Source organism: Sarcophilus harrisii, chromosome 4 (assembly GCF_902635505.1).
Source record: "Sarcophilus harrisii chromosome 4, mSarHar1.11, whole genome shotgun sequence".
NCBI lineage: Eukaryota > Metazoa > Chordata > Mammalia > Dasyuromorphia > Dasyuridae > Sarcophilus > Sarcophilus harrisii.
This window is the reverse complement of record NC_045429.1, coordinates 140,272,194-140,298,620: the sequence shown is the minus strand read 5'-3', so window position 1 is coordinate 140,298,620 and position 26,427 is coordinate 140,272,194. Positions and strand designations below refer to the sequence as shown.

At 32.5% G+C, this 26,427-nt stretch overlaps 1 protein-coding gene across 22 annotated transcripts in view; it reads right to left on the bottom strand.

Moving 5' to 3' along the window:
- The window catches only part of SYNE1 (spectrin repeat containing nuclear envelope protein 1), a 567,155-nt gene that overhangs the window by 133,961 nt on the left and 406,767 nt on the right, over positions 1–26,427 (bottom strand). For 17 of the 22 annotated variants that reach the window (XM_031937596.1, XM_031937595.1, XM_031937611.1 and 14 more), the window contains 7 exons: positions 22,112–22,306; positions 20,882–21,022; positions 12,378–12,545; positions 12,027–12,188; positions 6,369–6,563; positions 5,273–5,446; positions 2,674–2,865 (listed from right to left, as the gene is read on the bottom strand). In XM_031937596.1, the coding sequence (XP_031793456.1) occupies positions 2,674–2,865; positions 5,273–5,446; positions 6,369–6,563; positions 12,027–12,188; positions 12,378–12,545; positions 20,882–21,022; positions 22,112–22,306 (1,227 nt within the window). The remainder of the gene's footprint in view (positions 1–2,673; positions 2,866–5,272; positions 5,447–6,368; positions 6,564–12,026; positions 12,189–12,377; positions 12,546–20,881; positions 21,023–22,111; positions 22,307–26,427) is intronic. The other 5 variants (XM_031937603.1, XM_031937608.1, XM_031937610.1 and 2 more) reach the window with 5 other exon arrangements.

Here is a 26,427-nt window from a genome sequence, read left to right as displayed (position 1 = left end):
GAATTATATGACACACAAATGAATGTTATTATTATTATTATTAATGTTATAGTATTATTATTAATGTTATGGTACTTATGAGGCATTTAGACTTTGAACCTTTTACTTTGATGAATCAGAAGGATAAAAGAATTAATACACATTAAGACAGGAGTTTACTTACCCTAATTATCTGAACTTTGCCATCAAAGCTAATAATTTTAATAGTTGTAAATAGTTTATATGCCAATGAGGTAGATTTCAAATTATATGTGTATATTTCATGTATGTTTCTAAGTGCTGATATTGTCTCCACCTCCCATTAGATTATAAGATTCTCAAAGGCTTTCTTTGTAGCTTCTTATGAAATAACTCCCTATAAACAGCAATGGCTTGGTCAAAGCAATCCATGCTAAATTTTCCACTTATGTCTCACATACTCATTTTATACTTTAAAAACACAATCAAAATCCTGTCTCTTAGGTGATGAAGAGGGGTGTAGTCTAAATAAATTCATACCATTTTAACGTACTGAGGCATGCTCCAGGATGAGTAACTAAAGAATTAAATCCTGAAACATTAACGTAAGATACAAAGTCTTTAAATAGTAACCTAAACAGTATGTTACTATCTATATAACTGATTCTTTTTCAAGCTATTGAATTTCTTCCTAGGTTTGCTAATTATAGGACTAAAAGAACAATGGGGCAGCTAGTTGGTACAGTAAATAGAGCACCAGCCCTGAAGTCAGGAGGACCTGAGTTCAAATGTGACCTCAGATACTTAACACTTCCTAGTTGTGTGACCCTAGGCAAGTCATTTAACCCCAATTGCCTCAGCAAAAAAGAAAAGGAAGGAAGGAAGAAAGGAAGAAAGAACGAAAGGAAGGAAGGAAGAAAGAAAGAAAGAAAAACATTGGTATCAGGATCAGAAAATTATAAAAGATCTAGCTCAAAACAAAACCAGGCATAAATCTCAAATTTATGGTAATCACTTCCCATAAACTCTAAAAAAGATTCTAACTTTACTTTTCTGGGCTGTTTATCTATAAAACAGAAGAGATGGATTCAATGCTCTGTAGATTTCCCTGAAGGCATGCATTTTATCATCTTTGTTGAACTTGATGAAAAGGCCTTGTCATGATCAGTTCCTTCCAGGTAGTTCTGGTATTACTATCCTAATGCTCATTATCTCTAGAAAATGTTTTTATCAACTCCAGTTGATGTACCTTGGTCATTTTCTGGTCTACTTCTAAATCCTAAGGGAAACATCAACTGACAAATAATTTTAATACTGGCTCAAATATACTTATGAAGGTAAATCAGATACTACATAATCTTTGGTTTTATGAAACACTGATGATTACATATAACATTGCTAGTCACTACAAATTTAACATCTCCCAAAGGTAATCTGAGATTATGATATATATATTGCAGAGACACAAACACAAATATGCTACAAATAGCATTTATACATATGTCATTTAGGTACATTTGCCTGTGAGGATATATGTTAGTACTTAGTATATGTAAATACATATAATGTATATGAAATTAAATATAAATTTAGATTTTACACTTTTACATTTTTCTGTGCAACTATTCTTCTGAAGTAGAGATCTCTTATTTTATCTGAATTGAACTGTTCCTTGATGTTATTAATCCAGTATGTCCTATTTAAAATGCTTAAATTATACATTCTATCAGAGATCTCTTGATCAAGAATGACCAGTGATCTTGCTGTAGATTCCTACATTTAATTTGCAAACCAACATTTTCCTTTTCTCTTGTACAATCAAATACTTGGAATTAAATTATGTGTTTAATTATCTATAGATTTTCTTATAATTAATTTTACAGTCATTTTAATGTTGTAGCATACAATATCTGTCCTAACATAATGTGAGTTAAAATGCATTTCTTTCAAAATGGGAAAAAAAAAAATATATATATATATATATATATGTTTGAAATATTCAGATATCAGAAAAATTATATTTTATTTTTATTAGGCTTTATATTTTTATGTCAGAACCTTCCCTTGTTATTTTACATTAAATCAGTCTAATGCATAACCTAAAACTCTTGGCAAAACTTGATTCTTTTGGATACTGATTAAATTTTAGTAAGTGGAAAAAGAATATGAGCAAAAATAGAATGTTTATGATGAAATATATTTTGCCAATCCACAGCCAGTTCTTGTTGGCTGAAATATTTGGAGTATTTGATAATTTTAGCAAATTATTTTCCAATAGTTTATATTGTTGGAGGTTTCAGAACCAAATATAATCTTTACTTAAGTACGTCAAAGGGACATATTGTAGGGTAATCAATGTATGAAATTTAATAATCTTCCTGACTTTGTAACAATCAGTTTTAAAATTATTTCAGCAATTGCAGGAGCTAGAAGAGATCTCAGATCCACCTTATTTTTCATTTTATGTTTCAGGAAACCAAAATATACAGGTGGGAAGAATTACTCAAGGCCATATATCTAGGAAACACTAAGGGTGAGATTTAATCTTAGATCTACTGATTCAGTTGCAGTTGTTTTTCCTATGCTAAAAACTGGTAGAAATGATAGAAACCTATATTTCCCACTTTTGTTTGTCCCTCTTTACATCAAAGAATCAGAAGATAATCAACCAAGCCTCTAAGATTCATTTAAAGAAAAGTCCGTCAAAATTCTTACTTGAATGTTGATCTGCTTATCATGTAGTACACGTTGCAGTTCCAGCAGACTTCCTTTTAGGGTTCTCAACTTGATTGCCAGCTGTTCTGCTTCATCTTTGGTGTGAGCCTTTCCTTCCATAACCAGGTTTTCATTGTGAATGGAGAGTTCTGATAAGGCCACTACTTTTTGTTCTATTTCCACCAACATATTCTGTAACAGCAAGAATAATGAGGCAAATTCATACATGCTTTCAGAATCTAAGTAGTGTTCCAGCATGGAGACCCAATGTCTCTCTCAATTTCCATTTCTGCATTTGCTTTTTTTTTTCTTTGAAAATCTTAGGGTGAATGAGGTTTTCATTTAACTTGTGAGCATTTCTAAATTTTTTTCCTCCTTGGCTAACAAGCTGAGTAATCACCCTATTGAAACCTCAAAAAAATTGAAGGCACAACACATAGACTGACATACAGAACATGGAAAGCATAATCTATATGAGTGGGGGTGTAGCTGGGAGTCCAGTGGTTTAATTATTTGTTATCCCTTGTCTGAGTCTAGGAGACTTGTGACTAATGACAGTTGCCTACATTAGAAGCAGTTACAACTATTCCTTTTCTTTCCTGTCGGTTCAAAGGGATTTGCATTGCTTAATTTATATTGATAAGCTTTTCTTCTCTTTTAAAAGTGATGTCTAAATAGCACTAAGAGGCTCTAAATAATCCTCTTTAGTCTGGGAGACAAGTTCCTAGGATAATTCCTTTGCCTTGTTTGCTTTTCCAAGTTATCCTTCAATAAATAGATCACTGCTTTTTGAATAAAAATTATGGATATTTACCTTAAATTGGTCAAAGATCTATTTTTTTAAAAAATGAATTTATATTCTTATGGCAACTTTATGCTAATGCTCACCTTTTTCTCAAAGGAAGTATGATGAAAACAAGGAAAACAAACTTTTTACCCAAAATTACTCTCCTAGCACCACCAAAAAATTACATGGACACTAAAATTTACTTAAAGAACTCCATTTTCATTATGTATAGATTATGAGAAGCATAATTTAAAGAGTTTGTTTCTTTATCACTAAAATAAAAAAAAAAAACAGATATTTTATTAATGGACTTTAAATACAAACATATTGAAAACTTTTTACAGTTGCATTCATTACACTATAAAATTCAAAATAGCTAAGAAAGTGTGTGACCCTTTGAAATACAGTTTTCTCAACTATACTGGTTTAGAGTTGATTTTAAAACCTATTTTTTAAATTGAATAAGCTTCTGCCTACTTCTAAATTTTCTTGGTGTAGGAACTCTTTTAATTATTATATTTATTTTCAAAAATACTTCACCAAAATGTGTTTCTTTACCTGAATGAATTTTTTTTGTGCATTAATGGCATAATATATGGCATATGATGGCATAAAATAATAAAAACCAAAGGGGAAATTAAGGACCAATAATGCAATATGATTTTGAAATGCTAGTAAGTTTAGGCAAAACAGATTAATTTTGTTATTTCAAGTGCTAGAAAAGAGTTCTAAAAATAGATGCCTCCCCAAAGAAGAGGTGGAAAAGATGATACAGAGAACACAAAACACTCCCATGTAACCTTCTGTAATTATTCTGAAATATCATTGCCAAAATTAATAATAGCTTAAAGTCACAATTAACTTCTTGGAAACATTTTAAAACAGGCAATATTAAAAGTCATTATTTATTTATGTTAGAAATTATATAATTACCTCCAGAGTAAACTCACAATATCAAAATTAATAAGTATAATCAAGATGAATTTATGAATCTAATCTTTAGGAAGAAAATAGAGATTTCACTTTGTTCATTAGCTTTTTTTTTTTCTCACTTATTTGTCAAGGCTCAAACAGCAGAAATATTAGGTCATAAGCCCTACCTACAAATGCTCAGATTATCCTAAAGTGAACTGGACTGGCAAGTCACATTAAATATAATTCTTTTCAAACAGAGTCGGTTGCTCAATCTACAGGAACTAATAAACATTTCCAAAATACTTTATAAAGACCACTTCAAAACCCAGAGAAATATATTAGGGCACATATTATAGTGATAATATTTAGGGCAACTATCAATAAACCTTAATCTTAACTTATAAAAGTGTTAGGTACTTGGGAATAATTAAGCCCTTTGTCATAGCCCTTTGTCATTTGTACTTCCTCAGTCCAGTCTCTCTCCTAGCCTGTAAGTTTCCCAAATTCATACAGTATATGCTTCATGTACATAGTATACACATATACATACATATAATGGAAGAAAATTATAATATTAGACATATGAAAACTTACTATTCTTTCATTGCACTCATTTACTGTTGGTTAAAAAAAATGAATGCTATAACAAGAATGAATTACAATAAGCTGAAATCTTTAATTTTAAATTTCATTTTGTTGACATGAACTTTAAAAATAAAAAAAAAATCATTTTCCTTCAATCTCAACTTCAATTAACAGGATATTTTTCAAAATATGACCTACTTATTTTCTACTTCTTAATCTTAATGGATATTTCTGAGAGGTATAAATATAGTAGACACATATATACATATATTTGATAATTCTGAAACCATATACGTATTATTATATTTTTACCTGACAGTCAACCAGCTGATCTTCCATGTCCATTGGTTCTGTGGGTGAAACCAAGGTACTGTCCAGAGTGGCTTTGGTACTTAATAACCAGTGGTCAAGTTCATCAGCTTCACAGCAATATCTTTTCAAGGCTTGCTCTTGCCTCTGTTCTTCAAGTTGCTCATTTAACTTTTCCTAATGAATTAAGTGAAATGAATTTAGTTAAATCTCAGTAAACGAAAACTGTGTTTTAAAAGCATCATTATATAGAAGCAAAATTTATGTCAGTCAAAACTCTGAGGGGGAATTGAATGATAATTTGGCACCAGAAAATTTTTGAGGTAAGCTTTAGCACACTGCTCTAGTACAATCAGATGAATACTATAATATAAAATGCATTTCATCATTGCATTCCATGTTTTCTATTGTCCACGTCTCTCTTCAATTTAACCTGTCACACCACAGTATGTTGACTTGTTGAATAAAAATGTCATTCAATTTTGAAAGTCCATGGGATTCCCAGTGCAAAGGGAGATAATGAATCAACAATCATAACCAAATCGGTACGAAAAACACAGGGGTTATTTGGTTAAAGATTTTGGTTAAGCAGGATTAATTAATAATATAGCAGGATATAAAATTGCAAATGTCAAAATTTTAATTTTAATAGTTTACTGATTGAAAAAATTTCCGAAAGGGCTAAAAATGATATTTTCATATTATTTATTCCCTCACTCAAATTACTTTGATGATTCTTCATTCAGTTACTCTAGTAGTTACAGGGAATCAAAACACAAAGAGTAGTTATTCAGTGCTTTTCCTGAACATTTCTAATCACTATAAAAATCTTATGCAATTAATTTCTACATGTTATAAGTATTAACAACTAAAACCTGTGTTTTATAACTCAAAAGATGACACTAATAGGGACCAAATGATTCTATTAAGGAAAAAGAGTGATTTGTTGCTCAGTGTAAAAGATTATGCTTGGATATGACAACTGATATTTGATGAGTGGATTGTAAGAAAAACTTTTTCTGGAGGAAAAAATCCATATATAAATTAATACATTTTAATATAATTCAGAAAGTTGATGATAACTTAAGCAGTCTGTTACCTCTAATAGCTGTCGTTTTCCTGAAGCTTTCATCTTGATTGTGGACATTCTCTCAGCTAAGACAATGAGGGTGGACTGCAAGGCAAGTTGTTCAGCAGCATCTGCTTCCAAAGACTCTGACACTAGTTCTTCTGCCAGAGATGTTTGTAGTTCACTAATTTCATCTTGAAGCATGAGGATCTCATCCATCAAGGCCTAAGATAAAGTGGTAAAATATTCATCCCAAATTTGTCTTTCCTAGCCAGTAATATCTCAAATGCTAGCTCCAAATCTCTATCTTGAAAACAGTTCACTGGTTTCAATATACTCTAATCTAATCGTCTTCCTTAATGGAAGACTTCTCATGTACCAGGCATATTTATTATATTGACTTGATTAAACTTTCTTACATTCCCCATTTTGACACATAGCTAGCTCCCTTAATTGTCCTAGACACCTAACCAATTAAAAAATATATATATTTAATTCAGGCTCCTGCATATCCAAAAAGTCACCAAAGATTACCAGTTTGTGGTTTGAAATGATTCTTTGTATTATTATTTTCTTCTCTTCTCAATTCCCTAATGCTAGATTGCTACACTTGCCTTAAAACTAGTTACAATGATTTTGAAATATCTCCCATTCTTTGTTGTTGCTGTTTTAATAGTTTCAGTCCCTCAGACTTTTTGTGACCCCAGTTAGGATTTTCTTGGCAAAGATAGTAGAGTGATTTGCCATTTTCTTCTCTACTTCATTTTATAGATGAGGAAACTAAGGCAAGCAGAGTTAAGTGACTTGCCCAGAGTCACAAAGCTAATAAATAGCTAAGGACAGATTTGAACTCAGAAATATCAGATTTCCTGACTCTCAATCCAGCACTCTATGCAATGTGCCACCTAGTTTCTCTTCTCCTTATTCTAATCTATGCCAGATATTTAATACCACAATACCTCCTTGTTTTCCATCTGGTATATTACTTTGAGACCTCTTCATCATATCCCAGAGCTAGCATTTATATTGAGCTTTAAGATTTCTCAAGCATTTTACACATGTTATCTCACTTGATCCTCACAAAACAAAACATACCTAAAAGGTGTTATAATTATACCCATTTTACAGATGAGGAAACTGAGACTGAGATTGTTAAATGCCTTGCTCAGTCACACAGTTAGTAAGCATCTGCAAAAGGATTTGAACTAAGGTCTTCCCGACTACAAGTCAAATACTATCTATTGAACTACAAAATGATTTTTTTCAGCCTAACAACTTTTCAAAAACTCCGATACAACTGTGAGTAACATGTCCTCCTATCACTGTTCCCTGTGAATGAATCCTTCTTGTTCTTTCAGTTGGTCTTTCTGCATCATGATCTTTAATATCTCATCACTTTCCTGAATACCCTTCTCTGAAGATTTTCCTTGCTAAAATGTAGACTATAGACCTAAAGACAATATTCTGATTTGATTTGACCTGGATAGTATAAAGTGGGCATAGTTAGTGTCTTTGTTATAAAGTCACTATATTTTCAATGCAAATTAATGCTGCATCATCTTTTTTTGGTTACTGTTTCACATTGTTTACTCATAATGAGATTTAAATCCACAAAAATCTTTAGACCTCATTCATAATATAAGCTGCTGGGTAAGTGTGCCTCTTATCTTATACTTGGGAAAAAATTTTCAGGCATTACTCATCTCCATTAAATTTACTTAGATTTGATATGGACTATTATTTTCACTTAAACAAATGTTTTACCTATCCAGTGGAAATACATTTTCCTTGAGAAAAAGACTTCTATCTAAGCCTTTCGGTGCCTAGAATACTATACTGATCTTGTATTAAGTTCTTTAATAGTCATTAACTAAATTGGAATTGTAAATTGTATGAGATTAGAAATCTAGACTCTTAAGCACCTGGATTACAAAACAAGCAATTTCTTTTAAATCACTTACTTTGTTCCTAGAACTTTTCTGAGCAACTGAGCATTAAAGGGGTAGGGAAGATGAAGAGGGTGGGAGGTGGGGTGTGGAGATTGAGAGAGGAGTATACTGGTGGTGGACATGACTCCAAAAAAAACAAAGAGGAGAAGGGAAATTTCTGAATTAGAGAATATACTACTTCACTTGACTAATTCTTTTGCCATTTCCTCTACAATAGCTTCACTGGCATTCTTCCCAATCCTTTCTTCCTACTCTGTCATTGTTTTTTAATGGGGTATGTCAATTTCTTTCCCTATGGCACACCATTCACCATTTCTTAAATGACAGTTCAGATGTTCCTATCTGGCCACCATTCCCTTTAATGCCTTGTCTCTCCCACTTTCTCAAGTGCCTTTGAGGGAAGAATCTCTATATAAGGGCTTAATTCTCATTCATTCATTCATTTACTCATCCACTGAAGGTCACCAATCTCATTTTATAAGGCATTCTTCTTTTCATTGGATTTTTGTGCCTCTTTTACTTGATTGTAGACTTTTTTTCATGATTTTCTTGTGTCATCACTTCCATTTCTTTTCCAATAAGAGAAGCAAGGGAAAAGTTGGAAAGCTAACATGACAAATTTAATACATATTGTGTGTGTTCTGACTGCCCATCAACCTACTTTCTCTGTTTCTCTCCCTTTTGTTTGAATCTTATTGAAATTAGAACAGTTTATAAGAGTCAACAACTGCAGCAAATTTCATTGTTGTTTTATTTTAAGAAATTGCCACAGCCAACCCTAACTTCAGTAATCACCCTCTTGATCAGTGACGAACCATTAACATCGAAGCAAGAACCTCCATCAGCAAAAAGATTGTGACTCGCTAAAGGTTCAAGTGATGGTTAGTTGCTTTTAGAAACAAAATATTTAGAAACAAAATATGAACATTTTTAGACATAAGGTATAGGTAAACCAAACTATTAGACTATGGTATAGATAAATACAACTTTTATATGCACTGAGAAGTCAAAAAAAAAAGTGTATGACTTGTTTTATTGATATTTACTGGAACTCAACTTGCAATGTCTCTGAGATATGCTTGTATATTTAAGCATCCATTCCTGGTAATGAAAGTAAGCAACTTGAGGATAATAATTATTTTACTTTTGTCTTCATATTCTCAAAGTAGTTTCTCATTAAATGTTTATTGAATTGAATGGTTGAATTAAGCTTTGGAATATAGTGACATGTCTTAAAATCATTGTTTTAAAAATGTCAACTTAATAAAAGGCACCTATTAAAAATATCAAAATTAGAAAATCAAATTACTATAGAAGTTATAATTCCATTCACTTTTGATCTGATCAGCTTTAATCATATTTTGAGATCTTAAGTAAGTGTCTAAATATTGAACTCTATATTGGAGAAATATATCTATAGATCCGTTCTACATGTCCATGTTTTCAGTTCAAGATTATAATAGTAATTAGAGTCTTACTCTAATGTCTCACTGTGACAAGACGGTAATTTTGGGTTCCTGAAGTACAGGAGAGGTGAACAAAAGTTCTGGTAGGCCCTTCTCACATGAAAAGCCTTCAAGTACAGGCTGCTATCTGAACACCAATCTTACAAAGATTAGAGAAACAGGCTGGATGCCAGGGTAATGAATTTCCCCAACTATAGACATTTGCATCTTATATGAGTATGATAGAATTGAAGCCATCATTTCTCAATTCTCACTATGACCCGATTTTATAATAAACTGAAATGATTCTGTACTAAATCATAGATGATAGACATGGAGCTAGAAGGGACCTTGGAGATCATCAAGTAGAATATGCTGATTTTACAAATGAGGAAATTGAAGTTGAGAAAAGTTAAGTGCATCATGCAGGGCCACACAGCTAGTAAATGACATGGCAAGATTTTAAATCAGATTTCTGAACCTGAAATCCAAAACAACATTTATTTGTGTCACTATATGCTTTATAGTATTATATATTTATATTCTTTATAATCTGCACAATAACTTCACTGCCTATTAATGATAAGAATATACTATTTTTACAGATTTTATAGAAGGGAATTAAGATGTGACATAAGTATAGATTTGAAAACTCTCAAGTAGAAGACAAGTACAGAGTTTTATTTCTAAATCTAAGAAATATCCCTTAAGAAATAAGAAATATTATGTCAATGTATTATTCCTAATCTTTTCTATAACAATTTATTCTGAGAAATATTTCTTTACTTCATTTCTTAATTTACTAGACAAGTGTCTCTGGTTAAAATGTATTTTTGAGGGCAACACTCTCACAATACTATATTGTAAGTACATTTTCAAGGAAAAACAATCTTCAGCTCTAGCAACAAAGTTTTACACTACTTTTGTCAATTCAATCAATATATATTTATTAAACACACACACTCATATACACATATACACACAAAGTAACTATAAATTGATTCTGGCAGAAAGTCTTTGGTAGCTGGAAAGGATGAGATAAACTGGGAGGATCAGGTAAAATCTCATGTTGGAGGCAAAGCTTAATCTAAAATTTGAAGGAAACTATGAATTTTAAGAGGTAGAAATGAGAAGGAAATATACAAAAAGCAAGAAGGAGAGATAGCCTGTATAAAAGTACAGAGACAAAAGAATTTTTTTATATGTGTGAATGAAATGGAGATTGACCAATTGGGCCCAGATGCTTCCTACCTAGGCCTCCATTTGGACATGAATGCTAAACAGTTCTAATCCATCTCTTCTCAGATTCCAGGTAGATGAGTATCAAAGATATAACAACTTTATGAACCTCAAAAGTTCTGAAGGACCAAGGAGATAAAAAAAAAATGAGTATATGGCAATACTGCTCTGGCCAAGCTGAGTAAGAGGCCAGCAAAGATCTAATAAGTAAATTGCTTGATGTAAGCCAACAAGGGATTGATGCTGCACCTGGAACATCAATTCTTGAAAGCAAGAAAGTGAATTGTTCATTGGCTATGCCTCACTCAGAAGTATAATTTGTGGGAGGAAGTATTGGTTTAAACCTGTTCTTCCCAGTAAAAAAGCTTTAAATTAGAAAATATATGACAATTCAAGGGAATGTATTTGTGCTTCATCCTTGCTACATTTTCTCAATTAATGTCTGGTTTTAAAAGCTAATTGATATTAATTGGTTATTAATGGTACTAAGAAATTATCAAATGCTCAAAGGATATTTTGATGCTAATTTGTTGGGGGATATTGAGGATATTGGAGGGAAACAAAGCAGATGGAGGCTCAAGAGAACTAGCATTAGAAGACAATCCCATACTCTCAGTGATACTCCTAAAACATTGTGGAGAGATGTAGTTATTCTCACTCTGAAGACCCAACCTGCCAGTTCAAGCAAGGATTGATAGAGCCCAGAGTCAATATTACAGCATATTAAAATTTAAAACAAATACTTGGGTAACATTAGAGAAAAGCTTACTTTATTGATTAAATGAAGGTAAAAAATAAGTGGGTTTTTAAAAAACAGAACTAAGTACCTACACATCACAGTATATACTAGAGATTATACTTGCTTTTCCTCCCTGCCCTTGTTCTTACTTTACAGCTTGACAGGTAAAAATTATGATATGGAATATTCTTTTACTCTACAAAGAAGCAGTATACTAAGAAAACAATTCAGTCTGATCTTCTGAGTCTTAAGACAAACAATAACTATGCACCTACTTAGTCATTTAGAAAAAAAAGTTGTAGCAATTTTTTTTTACCTGATGTTCAGCCATCTGGCTTTCTGGACTCTTGCCAGGTTCTAGACTTTCATTCAGTTTCACTTCAATAGCCTCCATCTTTGTAGAAATAGATTGAAGAGAGTCTTGGTATTTCTGTTGGCGTTCCAGAGCTTCATAGAGAGTACGCTGCTTTTCACTGATCTAAGCAAGAAAAGGGATATTACCAAATATTTCCACAAGCCCTTATCATCCTGATTACAAAATTTATTTCTTCACTTTTTTTACCCTCTGCAACCTAATATTGTGTGTCTGTAGAAAGTATATACATTTATTTCACAATGCAAGTGGCAATCGATGTATATCTATAATTCAACATGCTCAGTGACTTACCACATTCTTTAAGGTTTCCCATGAACGCTGCAAATCATCCAGTTTAGCACTGGTAGATGACTCTAGCCCTGGTTCATAGAATTCCTGGCTTGATGATGTGCTGGCTTGAATTCTGGCAGCATCATTCTGCAACTGTTCAGCAGATAAGGCTTGGTAATAAGCAATGTCCTACGATTGTGAAGCACAACATTGTATTCAAAAGAAAGATGGAGCACTTTGTGAACATGTCTTATATGCTATCATGGGAGGAAATGGATTCTCTACTTTTAAAATAATAGAATAAGTAATGAATTGCTATTATTTTGTGGTACCATATATAATTACACAATAATAGAAGGTCTATATAACTCTGTAGAGAGGTTCTCCAAGTATTGTTGTTTCTTTAAAAAAAAAAAAAAACCAAAATATTATCTTGCAGTAAAATCTTCATTTAGGATTTGATACAATGAAGTCATGGAGAATCCAAATTGCTTACTTTTACAGTAATTAATGGATTATATGCAAAATGAAAGGGTCAAAACAGATGCTACTTAAGATTTCTTTCAGTTATTAAGTAAAAAATGCTTGAATATCATCATCTTTGTATCTAAGTCATACATATTTGCTGAATTGAATTAGAGCAGCAGAGGATGGAGATAAAATTTTCTTTTTATTGTTTTATTTTATTTATTAGATTATGACTTAAATCACTTAAAATTTACTTCATTTAAGAAAACAAATAGAGGGAACTCCCAGGTGACTTTTATCAACATAGGCTGGCTCCTTTTTTGCAACTGAAAGTCTTAACTTTGCCTATAGTCTAGAAAACTAAACAACTTTTTCAGGATCTCAGAGTTTGCATGTAATAGAGGCCAAGCATCAACTCAGGTCCTCCTGGCTTCAAGACTGGTACATTGCCCACTATACCATGCTTCCACTATTGAAGAAACTATATCTATGCAAAGGATGTCTCCATCTTCTCACTTCCTATTAAATCCAAGGCAGTTTTTTCTCCCAGATTTGGTTAAGATGGATGAGTTCTAACCTAATTATCCTTGACTAAATTTGAATTTCCTAAGATAACTTTCAGGCAGCCAGAGGTACAGGACAGAGTGCTAGACCTGGAGTCAGGAGGGCCCAAGTTCAAACTCAGTATCAGACATTTACTAGCTGTGTGACCCTGGGCAAGTCACTTGACTTTTGTATACCTCAATTTCCTCAAAAATAAAAAAAGGACTCTGGAAAAGAAAATAGTATATTTGCTAAGAACATCCTATAAAATGGAGTTACAGAGAATTGGATACAACTAAATGACTTAACAACAAAAAAAGATAATTTTTTTCTGCTAAATACATAGAATAAGCAATGTACTAGGCCAACAAGTTCATTGCTTATTCTGTATACTTAGAATAGACAAAATTAATTGGCATGCTGTAACATTTCAAAAAACAAAGCAAAATATGCCACAGCACAATAAAACATGTTGTACACTCTCTCCTTCAATCCAGCTTTAAAGTACAAATGGGGGCATCAAACTTGATGATGTATAAGAAAGAACCTGGGAAAATTGGATGAGGAAAAATTGGTAGTAATCATATAGATATTCTAAATCCTGTCATTTTTATACTCCTTAAAGCAGTATCTTTTCACTGACTGTTTCAACATATGAATTTGAATTCATCATCCTTGTTTTAGATGCCAAAAGCAAAACAAACATAATTGCCCCCATATTCATGAAATATTTCTTTACTTAAAAAAAATAAAAAATACCTAGAAACAATATTACAGGTTTACCTAAAGCATTACCTATTTGTTCTAGATAGCTTTTCCTGGGTTTGTTCTAGGAAATAGTATAGGATCTGATATAGCCAAAAAAAAAAAAAAAAAAAAAAAAAAAAAAAAAGTATGTTAGAGTTAGAGGCAGGATCCAGAAGTAAAATCTCAGCTTTGTTTCTGACTGCCTTTGTGACCTCAATCAAATAATTAATTTCTTTGGACTTTAATTCTTTCAACCAAAAAAGGAAGAAGTTGGACTAGATGGATGCTAAAGTCTCTTTTAGCTCTAAATCTATTCTTTATGAATTCTGATTTCTCAATTTAAAATGGTGACTTCTTCAAGTGACTTCTTAGTCCAATATCCCTTCCAACTTTTGAATAGTATTTCTAATGCATGTTCATCCTGAGAATTGAGTTTAATTAAGATAAAGGTTTCTGAATGTCTTTAGCTCAGCTGGTTCAATTGGTAATAAGAGTTTTCGAGGCCAAGTGTGCTCTCCCTCTCATTTTTGGAAAAGAAGAGTTCCAGATAAAATGAAACTGGAAGAAAGCCATTTAGTAAATCCAATGACATAATAATACATAATAAAGCCAAAAGACAGGAACTTTTTGAATGACATGCCTTTGGCCTCCTTCTTTGATGCTAAGTTAAATGAAAGGAGACAGATAACAGAGGAATGTTGATGACTGCATACATTGATACACAAATGTGTCAGAGCTAAAATTAAACTTGGGCAAATACTCCTATAAGAATATGTATTTGAAATTCATTAATAATAACCTTAATTTTTTAGTTCTATTGTGGATAATAACTATTCATTTGGTTTAAAAGATTGCATCTTGCTGAGAATGGCTATTCTGTGAAAAATTGTGTAAATCTTTCTTTCCTAAGAAATGCAGCTAATGTACAATTTATACAAGCGGTATTTATTACAGGATGTAATCTCTGCCTAATAAATGACAAGAATAAACTAAATGATCTGTTTAATAAAACATTAATATTGATAATGGAATCATTTATTTGCACATAATTAATTTGCCAATAATTACTTATGAACAAGTTTTGTGTAATATGGATATATTGTTAACAGTTAAAAGAAAAGTCTCAAAATAGAGAAAATGTTAAGTCTTCCTCTTTGGGCATATGTTTCAAATTCATAAATTTTCAAGGTTGTTATATATGATAATTTAAAAAAATCTATTCTCAAACTTTAGCTTGAGGTTACAAAGTTGTATTATTTAATTTCAATACATTTAACTAGGCTATGTAGTCAATTACTTCAGATAAAATATTACATATAAAAAAGCTCACAAATATCCTTAACAAAAGCACAATAAATAACTATTTTTCTGGTTTACTGTTTGTGCATGGGTTATGATATATTTTTATGTGATACATAGTAGAAGACCAAACTTAATTTGTGTTATATGTACTGCTATAGTTAGCAGTACCCTTATACTATTTGTTTTCTCAAATATGTCTTATCAAAGTCTGGTTTTGGGACTGAATGTAGCATTTTGCTGTGAAAGCACTCTAGTCAAAATATGAATACAATTTCAAATTTGTCAAAAATGTTTTCTGATTCCACTTTTAAAATAATGACTTATTCAGGTATACTTGGGGGCAAAGTTCATAGATTTAATGAAATTAAGTCAATAGTTCAAAGTGTAGTTTCAGTGTTCTAAGTACTGAAGGCCTTAAGACATCACTAAGAAATGTATCATGATATCTGTATTCTTGGATTAGAAGCATGAATAATTATTAAATTTACTACAACATCAAGAAGAAAAAAGTCTCAGAAATTCCACTTTTTCTTGGTTAAGACAGAACCTAAGTGAATTTCAAAAGAATGCCATGCATGTATTTGCTGCAATTTCTGCTTTTGTTGGGTCACCTCTGTCTGAAAATCTAGTTTTTGTTACAAGTTGGCTAATAATTACAGTTAATCGGACTTGGGATAAGATTGAGTTAGCTATTTAATTTAGGTTTACTTAGAGCAAGTACACCAACCCCTTTTCCTTTGTAGGAGATGCAACTATAAGAAACTGCTATTTTTGGCTTAGAATAATAAACTTCAGTGCTGGATGATTTTTAAAGTGTTTTCAGTCTAAACACTGATACTTAAGGATGAATTCCTATGAAAATATTCTCTGTAGTCTCAACCTGAAATTTAATAGGCATGATGCAACATTTTTTGATAGTATTTTTGTACCCTTTCTCCATTAACTCATTTCTGTACAAGCATATTTTTGTTGACTATACAAGTTAATTTCTAAACATCCTCCCTAGTTAGATTAAAATAATACTTGAATATTTTTTTCTGTGAGTTTTTATGCATATTGGATATTTCCTAATTTTCAGAATAGAATTGCTTCCACAATATTTTTTTCCAAAGTCAACATTTGTGACAAACAAATTTCAGTGTTAGAATATACATTTTAATTAATCAAAAAGTTTGGAAAGAATTTCAAATGCATGAATATAATATTTAGAAGAATGACTATTGAGTTTATATCTTGCCACTAAAACCTAGTAGCTATGTGGCAAATCTATAAGTCTCGGTCTCTGTAAAATGAGAGTAACTTAACATCTACCTTACAAGGCTGTTTGAAGATTAAAAGCAATAATATGAGGAAATAATTTGTATCAAGAGCTTTATGTTACAGACATATCAGCTTAAAAGCTGACATTTTTATATCTGACTCTTATCTTATATCTTATATATGACATATCATCACAATTTCACTCATAATCTTGATGTTAATGTTGTTTTACAAAGAAATTTGATCTGTGATTTTATTGCCATAGAGAATTCTTAGAATGATTATTTTCCTTTACCAAAACAAGGTATCATTTTCTCAAAAGCTTACAATTTTAGTTACCAATAGCACTGAAAAATTAAGTGACTTGATGAGAATTATAGAGCCAGCAGATGTTAAGAGTAATGACTCCGAACCAGGTGTACCTATTTCTGAGGCAGGCATCCTCTCCACCATTCCAGAGTGCCTCTCTTATACAGAATGCCATATGTTTGTTTGTTTTTAAATGCACACACAGTCCATTACCATATGATGAGGAATGTGGTAAAAGAAAAACTGTTAATCAAGAGAAAGATGAGTAGAAACAGGAAACCAGAAGTCAATAGATTTCTACTTGCTGGTGCATGGCTCTCTTATTGAATAGAATTTTACTTAAAATTTATATCACACTAAGTAAATAATGTAATATACTATGCAATAGAAAATTAATTCATTAATGAATAAATGAATGAGCAACTGAATGAACCCCTCTGTCCCTTTTTCTCCTGAAGTGTATAAATTCACAAGGTAGTCCAAGGTACTCTCTTTCACAACCCATTTACAAAAATATTGAGGACAATCTTAAATACTGAGTTGTCTCTTAAGGGGACTCTCTCTCTCTCTCTCTCTCTCTCTCTCTCTCTCTCTCACACACACACACACACACACACACACACACACACACACACACACAGGTTTGCTTTTGCAGATGGGCCTACCAAGTAAGCAAATGGATCCTAATGGGAATACCTCTTCCTATCCCAACATCTCAAATATATCATTCATCAGATGGTTCTCAGTATAAGTGTCATCCAGGGTGCCTCAATCACACTCCACGTATTCCATGTGCTGCTATGTCCTGTCATTTCAACCATTACAATCTCTGTCATATAAATCCCCTTATTTCCTCTGATTTAGCTAAAGTTTTTTTTTTTTTTTTTTTTTTTTTTTTTTTTCCCTTACTAAGGGACATCTCTGATCATGTTACTCCCCTATTCAAAAAACTTCAAGGGCCCCATGTTTTACCCTGGACCAAATTTTAAAAAATCTTATTTGGTTTTAAAACTGGTCCTATGCTACATTTCCAGTCTTTCCCTCCTTTATGCTTTTCCACATATTCTATGTTCCAGTGTCACTGGTCTGGTATTCTTATTGTCCCTTACACTAAAAGGTCCAAGTTCCAACTGTGAAAGACTGGCTATATCCCCAATGTCTGAATTTTCTTACTTCCTAGGATCTTCCTACTAACTTTCTTGGCTTCCTTCAAGATTCAGCTCACATTCCAGCTTTGCAGAATATCTTTTACATTTCCCATTCCCACCTTTCAATGTGAATGAATGGCTTTCCTCTAAGCTTACCTCCAATTTACCCCATATATAATCTATCTATGTGTCTTATCTGTATATAGTTGTTTACATGTTGTCTTTGCCATTTGAGTGTAAGCTCCCTGATGGCAGGGACCATGCTTTCTTTTTTTGTGTCCCTAATAATTAGCATATACTTCATATATAGTAATAAATACTTTTTAACTTACTGACCATCACCATCACCCACATATACATTGACTTACTTAAAATAGAGCTTAGATCCATTTATTTTAGGTATTTTTATCCTTACTAAAATGTAAATACTGTGTGTGAATAACATTTTACTACACTATTAGGCATTTATTCTCTAGAATGAAAAATATGAAAGTAGGTTTTGAAAATTGAAAAAGAAGGGCTGGCAGAGGGTGACTGGTGGGAAATTCTTAGGTTGGAGTGGGTAATAGGAGTTGATGGTAAAGTACTGATTAAGATCAAGAGAATTTTCTTTCCTGTTTCACAATTTTGTCCAGTACTGCCTCATTCCCCATTTTTAATAGAGTTTTGAATTTCTAAGATAGTAAAACACATATCCATAGTGATAAGGCATCATTGTTTATAACATTTTTATATACCTACTATGCACATGGCATTATATTAAGTACTGAAGATATAAAAATAAAAATTAAATAATAATTTTATTTATCAACAGGACACAATTTATTTGTTTTATCCAATCCCCACAGAATGTTGGAAAATAAATACAAGATTAAAGAATTAGAAGGGACTTCACAGAGGGGCTCATATCTAATCTCCTTATTTTACTGATGAGGAAACTGAGGAACAAGAAAGTGAAATAATTTTTCTCAAGGGTCATACAGCTAATATGTCACATGCAAAATTTGAACTCAGGAATGAATGAATGCTTTTTGCTATTGTTCCACATAATTTAATGATTGAAAAATGTAACTATTTTAAATTATGTGAAATGTATGTAAAAAAATAACTGAAAAGTAATAGCTTTGCTACTATATCCTGGAAAAGACCAATAGGTTGTGAAATATACCAAAAAATTAGATACAAATTTCTTAGTGTAGATGAAAACCAGAGATTTTAATCAATTATGGGAATCTGTTCACATATTCAGATGCATAGAAAGACCTAGCTGTTAGAAGAAATTAATTTTTGTTTTTAATCTGAATATTATAGAGAGTTAACCAAGAAATCCTATTTTTCCTCAACTTTTATTACTTTTATTGTACTATTTTTAAATTTACATACCTAAAACTGTATCAAAATGATACAGATTTATCACCATTTTGCACTTTAGATAAGTTCAATCTACCTCCAAAAATACTCTTTAATTCAGACAACTCAGAGAATCTTAATATTTAAAGATGGAAGAAAGTGTGGAGGTCATTTGGTTCTATCACATCATTTACAACTGGGAAGCCCTATATTCATGAAACTTTATGCCAAATAGAACAGTGATAAAAATTAAAAAGTTAATACTGAGAGATTTAAATTTGAGACAATGTGTCAACTACATTTTTTTAAAGAAATAGTGACAATTCTCCTTCTTTCACTAAAATCTTTTCACTAAGGTCTTATCATCATACAGGTACCCTTCATTCTAAAAGGCTAGGTCAATGGAATTTTGTAAGGGAACTGTAATATAATATAGAGTTGAGTCAGGGTTCAAGGAAGACCTAGGTTCAAGTCCAACCCCTTGAATATGCTAATTTGGGCATATGGCCCAATAACTTAATCTTTCAGCAACAATCTAAGACTAGACATTGCAGTTGAATTGATGATCTGAGTTAATTGCCTCACCAGGACTGGACCCAACCTCCATAAAAAAAGTAATTTCTAAACTGTTATTGAGGTTCCAAATCATGGTCACATAATAATATTAGCATGTATTACAAAAAAAGAGAATCTTTTAGTTGAAAGAAAACTGCCCCAAGAGTCAGGAGATTTAGGTTTCATTATCATCTCTAACATGGATAAGTCAATCTTTATCAAGCCAAACTTCCTCACAGAATACTTGAACCATCTACTCAACAGCAATATTGTAAGCAGAGCAATTTATAAACTTTAAAGCATTATAAAATTGTGATTTGTTATTCTTCCCCTGATTATATTTAGAATATATAAAATCTCAATTATATATATATATATATATATACAGTCTCAATAAATTATAATCTTATTTGTAATTAATTATAAATTTAAAATGTTGTGAGGAATACAATGGCAGTCACAGTGGTAGTTAAATCAGAAATAAATTATAAGTATGTTATACTACCCCATTTTCTTTTAAGATACAATATCTATTATACATAGATAATATAGAAAATGAGATCTTCATATAGGATTTAGTAGCTCTTCACAGTGCATTCAATTCCAGGGATGCAGTTTTTCTTCATCTCACTTTCAAAAAGAATTAAAGTGATTTGCCAAGTTATGTAATGAATTTCACAAGGCAGTCATGCTTTGCATTAATAAATAATAGTATGTCCATTATCAACAACAATAACAAAAAAATGATATTCAAATAATTAATCCACAAGCATAGAAACATCTTGCAAAATACCCAGGATGGGGTCCTGCATCTGTCCAGAGAGAGTGCCAAGTAGGAGGTACCTGGTTAACAGAAGCATCTGTATTAGCCACAGGTGAAGGAGAGCGACAGGCAGGTGGAGAGGAAATCTCACTGTTGGTTCCCTCCTCCCCAGACTCCTCAGTGACAGGTGAAAGCAGTGTGTGACAGCGACCCGCAGTCATCTGTCACAGGAAATGCAAGCCCAAAGGACAGGAACATGTCAACAAAAAGGCTAATTAGGTGCAAAATAAAACATACAAAATTATAGCTAATGTTAGAATTCCTGAGATAAAATTTTGGGGATTCATTTTGTATTCAGAATTTGGAAGATTCAATTCTATGATTGATATGATGCATATAGCCACTAATTGAACCAACAAAGATGTTGGATATTATTCTATTAAATCTTAGAGAGAGCTATTTTCTCCTTTTTTATACTATTGTTGTTTATAATGGCTAGAATTTCCTTGTTCCATACAACTATAGAGGATATGTGAAACAGAATTCAATTTTTCTGATTCATCTCAAAATTCTAACAATAATCTAGGAAACTGAAGGATATCTAAAAGCAATATATCACAGAAAAAAAGTTAAGGCCAAATGTTAAATGATAACTATTATATTTTTTAAATGTCAAAAGTCTCAATGCTGAAGTTAATTAAATGACTCAATAATTTTGTGTTGGGATGAGTGTGAGATATTGAATGTTGCAGAACAGAACTTAAGGGAGTTTATTTCTTTTTTTTCTAGATTGTAACTCTCATTATAATAACAATCCCTTCTAATTCTTAACAAAATTATGTTTATTACAACCAAAAATGTACAGAAATCATCATAGATTACAGCAGAAAGAATGCAAGCAAAACATAATATTAGATTTCCTCCCCCAAATAAACCAGCCCACATGCAAAACATTGGTTTACAATTTACATATAAGTCGACATGCATAATTATAGACAGACACTGAACATCCTAAGCGTGGATTGTAAATATTATTAATTTAGCAGATTCAAATCACACTGATCCCTTTTTCACGATATAGTTTCATTGCAGGCCCATTAGTTCCACTGTAAAGCTCAGTCATTACATAAGTATAGTCACAGAAAGTTAATGAAGAACTCTCAGTCCATTCTAATCTGCAACATCCAAGGTAGAGAGGTGAAGCTAAGCACAGAGAGGGGAAATGTGAGCACTGGCTAAACCCCAAGCAAAGCAACAGAGACTGTGGTATTGCTAATAGGAGAGGACAATAATACCAGCTTGGTCCTTACCATAACCACTGAGGGATGTGTGGAATGCGTTGGGAGGAGCTCAGTGTCCAGATCCTCCATTCCTTCTGAAAGCCCTTCTACTTCTGTCACTGTCAACAGCATGGTGGCGTGTTTAGCTTTCATTGTTAACATCTTGCACTTAGAATTCAAAGAGGCAATCTGTTCCTGGTATCCCTTGATTTTCTGAGCCAGCTCCTGAGAAAACATGTTTTTTTTTTTTTCCGTGGGTCAGAGCAGCATCAAAAAAAAAAAAAGAGAACTAGTAGCATTCATCTTCCTTTAGGGAGGCAGGCTATCCTTCTCCAGGGCCAGCCAATAAAATCACAGCTCTGAGTCTCAGAAGCCAGACATCATCAGCAGCAGAAGCTGAAAGGCAGGATGTGGATTGTGGAAGAGAACAAGTCAGGCTGCATCTCACAGCACAGCTAAACCGCAAAGCAAAGAGCGATGCAGTGAACCCGGAAAAACTGCTGTGAAAGCTACATTCGGTGGCAAAAAGAAAGAAGATGACGCTGATCTGTGTCTCACTGGGAGAACGGCACAGAAAACGGACAGAAGCTTGAACTTGTGCTATACTTGAGAAACAGCAACTCTTTGCAAATGACCAAAGACGCTGAAATTTCTTAGATTGTTCATGTCATGTGATGACTAAAACTATGAAAATGCAACTCTCATTTCTCACCATGCAGATCCAACAAACTGAGAAAAGAGCCATTCACAGCAGCAAGGTAAATTGTCTGACAAATATTGCCTGAAGGCAGGCCTATTTTTACGTTTCTTATGTAAACTGAATTAATCATTTGATTTTAATAAAAGGTCTTAAGTTACCAACAAAAAAGTTTAATTATTTAAATCCCATAACATTTTCAAATAGCAATCAGAACTCATCTTTTACCACTCCTGACAGCCAATCTTTGCAAATTTAATTGTGGTTCAAACTTTTTGTCATTTAAATTGGGTTTTCAGTAACCCTCTCTAATTTTAAAGGGAGAATGAACTTAATAATAAAAACAAGATTAAAATGCTTTCTCGGAATCATGTGGGATTTAGAAAATCCTGAGTCAATTTCAAGACAATAATAAACAGCAAATGTATCTATAACATCCTCTTAAAAAGATTTATGTATATAAAAGAAGTGAAAAACTATGACTACTAAACAATGAACAGTTGGAAGGAACCTAGAGATTAGTTTTTTTTTTCCTTATCACTTTATAGGTAGGAAAACTGACCAAAAGAAAATGACATAGCCTGCCAATCACACAGATAAAGAAGACAGGACACAAACTCAGTTTTTTAGAGTCCAGAATCATTTGTATGTCTACTATAGCACAATATTTCCTTCAAATTCTCATTAAAAATTTGGAAAACGACACCATTTAAAATCAAATTGACCAATTCCACTCACTGAATACACTGAATGGAATGCTTGATTAAGCAAGTGGAGTACAGAATATGATCAGTCACTCTTCACCTTTGTTCATTTGACTTAAAACAAACAACTTCCTGTTAGAGTTTGCTCTGTTCCTGTTTTATGAACTTGGTACTGAAACTGGTCAATCACATTAACATAAGAATGAATATAGCACATTTTCTCATATCTAGCCTTGATGTTGACTAAATGGAGTGGGCACACAATCATTCTAGCAGATGGAGGAAGCCTATTTCCAACTGTATAGTAATTTCTCATGACTCAAAAAAGAGTTTATAGAGCAAAGATGGTTAGATCTTTGAACTTCAACAAGTTTTTGGCTAAAATCTCTTGGGGACAGGATTTTTTTTTTTTTAATATAGCAACGTGGATGATCATAAAATAGTTGTTTCATGTGAACAAAGAGGTTAATTTCTTGTCTCGTGTAGGATCATTCATCATAAATGCATATTTCTGCACATTAGCTTACTCTCTGGAGCCCCAAAATTGATATTAGGCAAAATTCTGATTTTGCTTCATATCCAACTTCACTTGAATCTAGTACACACATCTAGAAATGAATTTCCCCTCTTTTTTTTTCTGATGACCTCAGCTAAATTTATAGTGCCTCGTATTTGCCCACTATCCCACTGTGTACATGTAGACAAGAATTCTGTGACAGTTTAAATAAGATAAACCTTTCTAGAAAAGCAACTTTCCTGTGCTCAATTCTTCAATATACAGAAACAGTTATTCAATCAACAAGCATTTATTAAACAACTATAATTATGCCAAGAACTGGGATAAGCAATAAGGATATAAAGAAAGACAAGAACTACAAAATCCCAAATGAGTTCATTTTTTTCAGGTACTCAGAGACTAATGGAGTAGACAATATTAAAAGCAACAACAGCAAAGGAAAAAAAAATAGCTATGTGCTAATAAGATAAAATACAATAAACTGGAGATAAGCTACCAGAGGGAAGGAACTAGCAACAAAGATGATCGTAAAAGGCTTCCTGTAGAAAGCAGAATTTTAACTGGGACATGAAAGATAGAAGAGAGAATTCCAAGTATGGGCCACAGCTAGTGAAATAAATGCAGAAAGTAAGGAAACTTTCTTGTGGGTGGACAATTAAGAAAGGTGGTATCACCGGACTATAGAATATTTAAGAGTGAGTAAAGTATAAAAAGACTGGAATGAAAGACTTTGAATACCAAAGGATTTTAAGGATAAGGGGTCACTGATATTTATTAAACCGTGGATGGCATGGTCAGGCCAACTTTAGAAAAAACACTTTGAGATTTGAGTAAAGGATAAAATGGAGGGGGAAGAAAATTGAGGCAGAGAGACCAATGAGGAAGTTACTGTGGAAGTCTAGGCATTAGTTGAGGAAGATCTGCCCAGTGGTGGCAGTTGCACAGAAGAGAAGGAAACATACCATCTTTTGTATGGTAAAATTGGTAGTAAGAGATTGGACATAGGTATGAGAGAGAATAGAGAATCCAGGATGACACCTGGGAGATGGTGGCATCCTCCACAGTAATAGGGAAGTTAGGAAAGGGGAGGGGTTTGAGAGCTAAGAAAATGAATTCAGTTTTGGAAACACTAGAGTTATCCCATTTGAAATAGCCAAGGATTAGTTGGAGATCAGAGTTTGGAAGTTAAAAGAGATTAGGGCTAGATAAACAGATCTGAGAATCATCGGCATTGCAATGATAATTGGGTAGCTAATGAAATAAGCTAATCGATGTAAAATGGGTGCTAATGGGTTAATCAATTAGTATACTTCCCAAGCAACACAGTTCTATTTCAGGTTGACTTTGGTGGAGATAATGAATTAATTCAACAGAATAACAGCAATGACAGAAGTTTTCAGGAACATTGTCAGACTGATTAACAAAAGAATTTTGTAAATGGGGGAAAATGTTTTTCTCTCTCTCATCTCCTGCCACAAAGGCATTAAAAAGTACATTAACAGGACCATTATGTTACATTTAGGACAGAAAAATGGAAAGGGACAAGCAGCTCAATGTTAGTCGTACAGAAAAGAAACTAATTCTTTTGAACGAAGCCAGAGAACCCGGGGTTATAGTCAAGACTCTGCTGCCCCCTATCTGTGTGATCTTAGACAAATTTTTCTAATTTGTGTGCATATATGTATACATAAAATATAAAAAATCTTATATGTATTATAAATGTTATATGTGTATATAAACACAGACATGAACACACACATAGATGTGACATATCTATCTATACTATCTATAGGTGCATATAAATATAGATATAGACATAGATATAGATATAGACATAGTTATAGATATAGATGTCTTTATCTGTAAAATGAGGTGGCTTGGCTTTATGGCTTACAAAATTCCCTTCTACCTCCCAATCAACGATCCTATGACTTATGAGATAGTCTATGAAGTTCCCTCTAATTGAAATTCCATTATTATTGCAGGAGGGACCTGGACTAATTAATCTCCAACAAGATTCCTTGCAATAATAAAATTTAATGTTATTCTTTGAATGGGAATAAGTGAAGGGGCTAGACTACATCTCTGTAACTCCATAAATTTTCAACGATCCCAAACTTTTTCCCAAAACAAACCATTTTTTATGAACAAGCATGATTACTGAGCAAATGCGTGTGTATATATTTACATATCTACCACTTTAAATTTAACAAGTATATATATTATCTATGCTATACAAATTGTATGCTAAATAGTATAAAGGAAAAGGATATGAAAATGAAACAGTTTTTTACCTTAATGAGCTTTCATTCTTTTGAGAAGATAAACGTACATAAGTAAAGAGAAAGTAAAAAATAACTTAAGGAGGAAGAAAGCACTAAGAAACAGAAAAATCAGAAAAGGATTCTTTAAAATTTTTGAGAAGGTA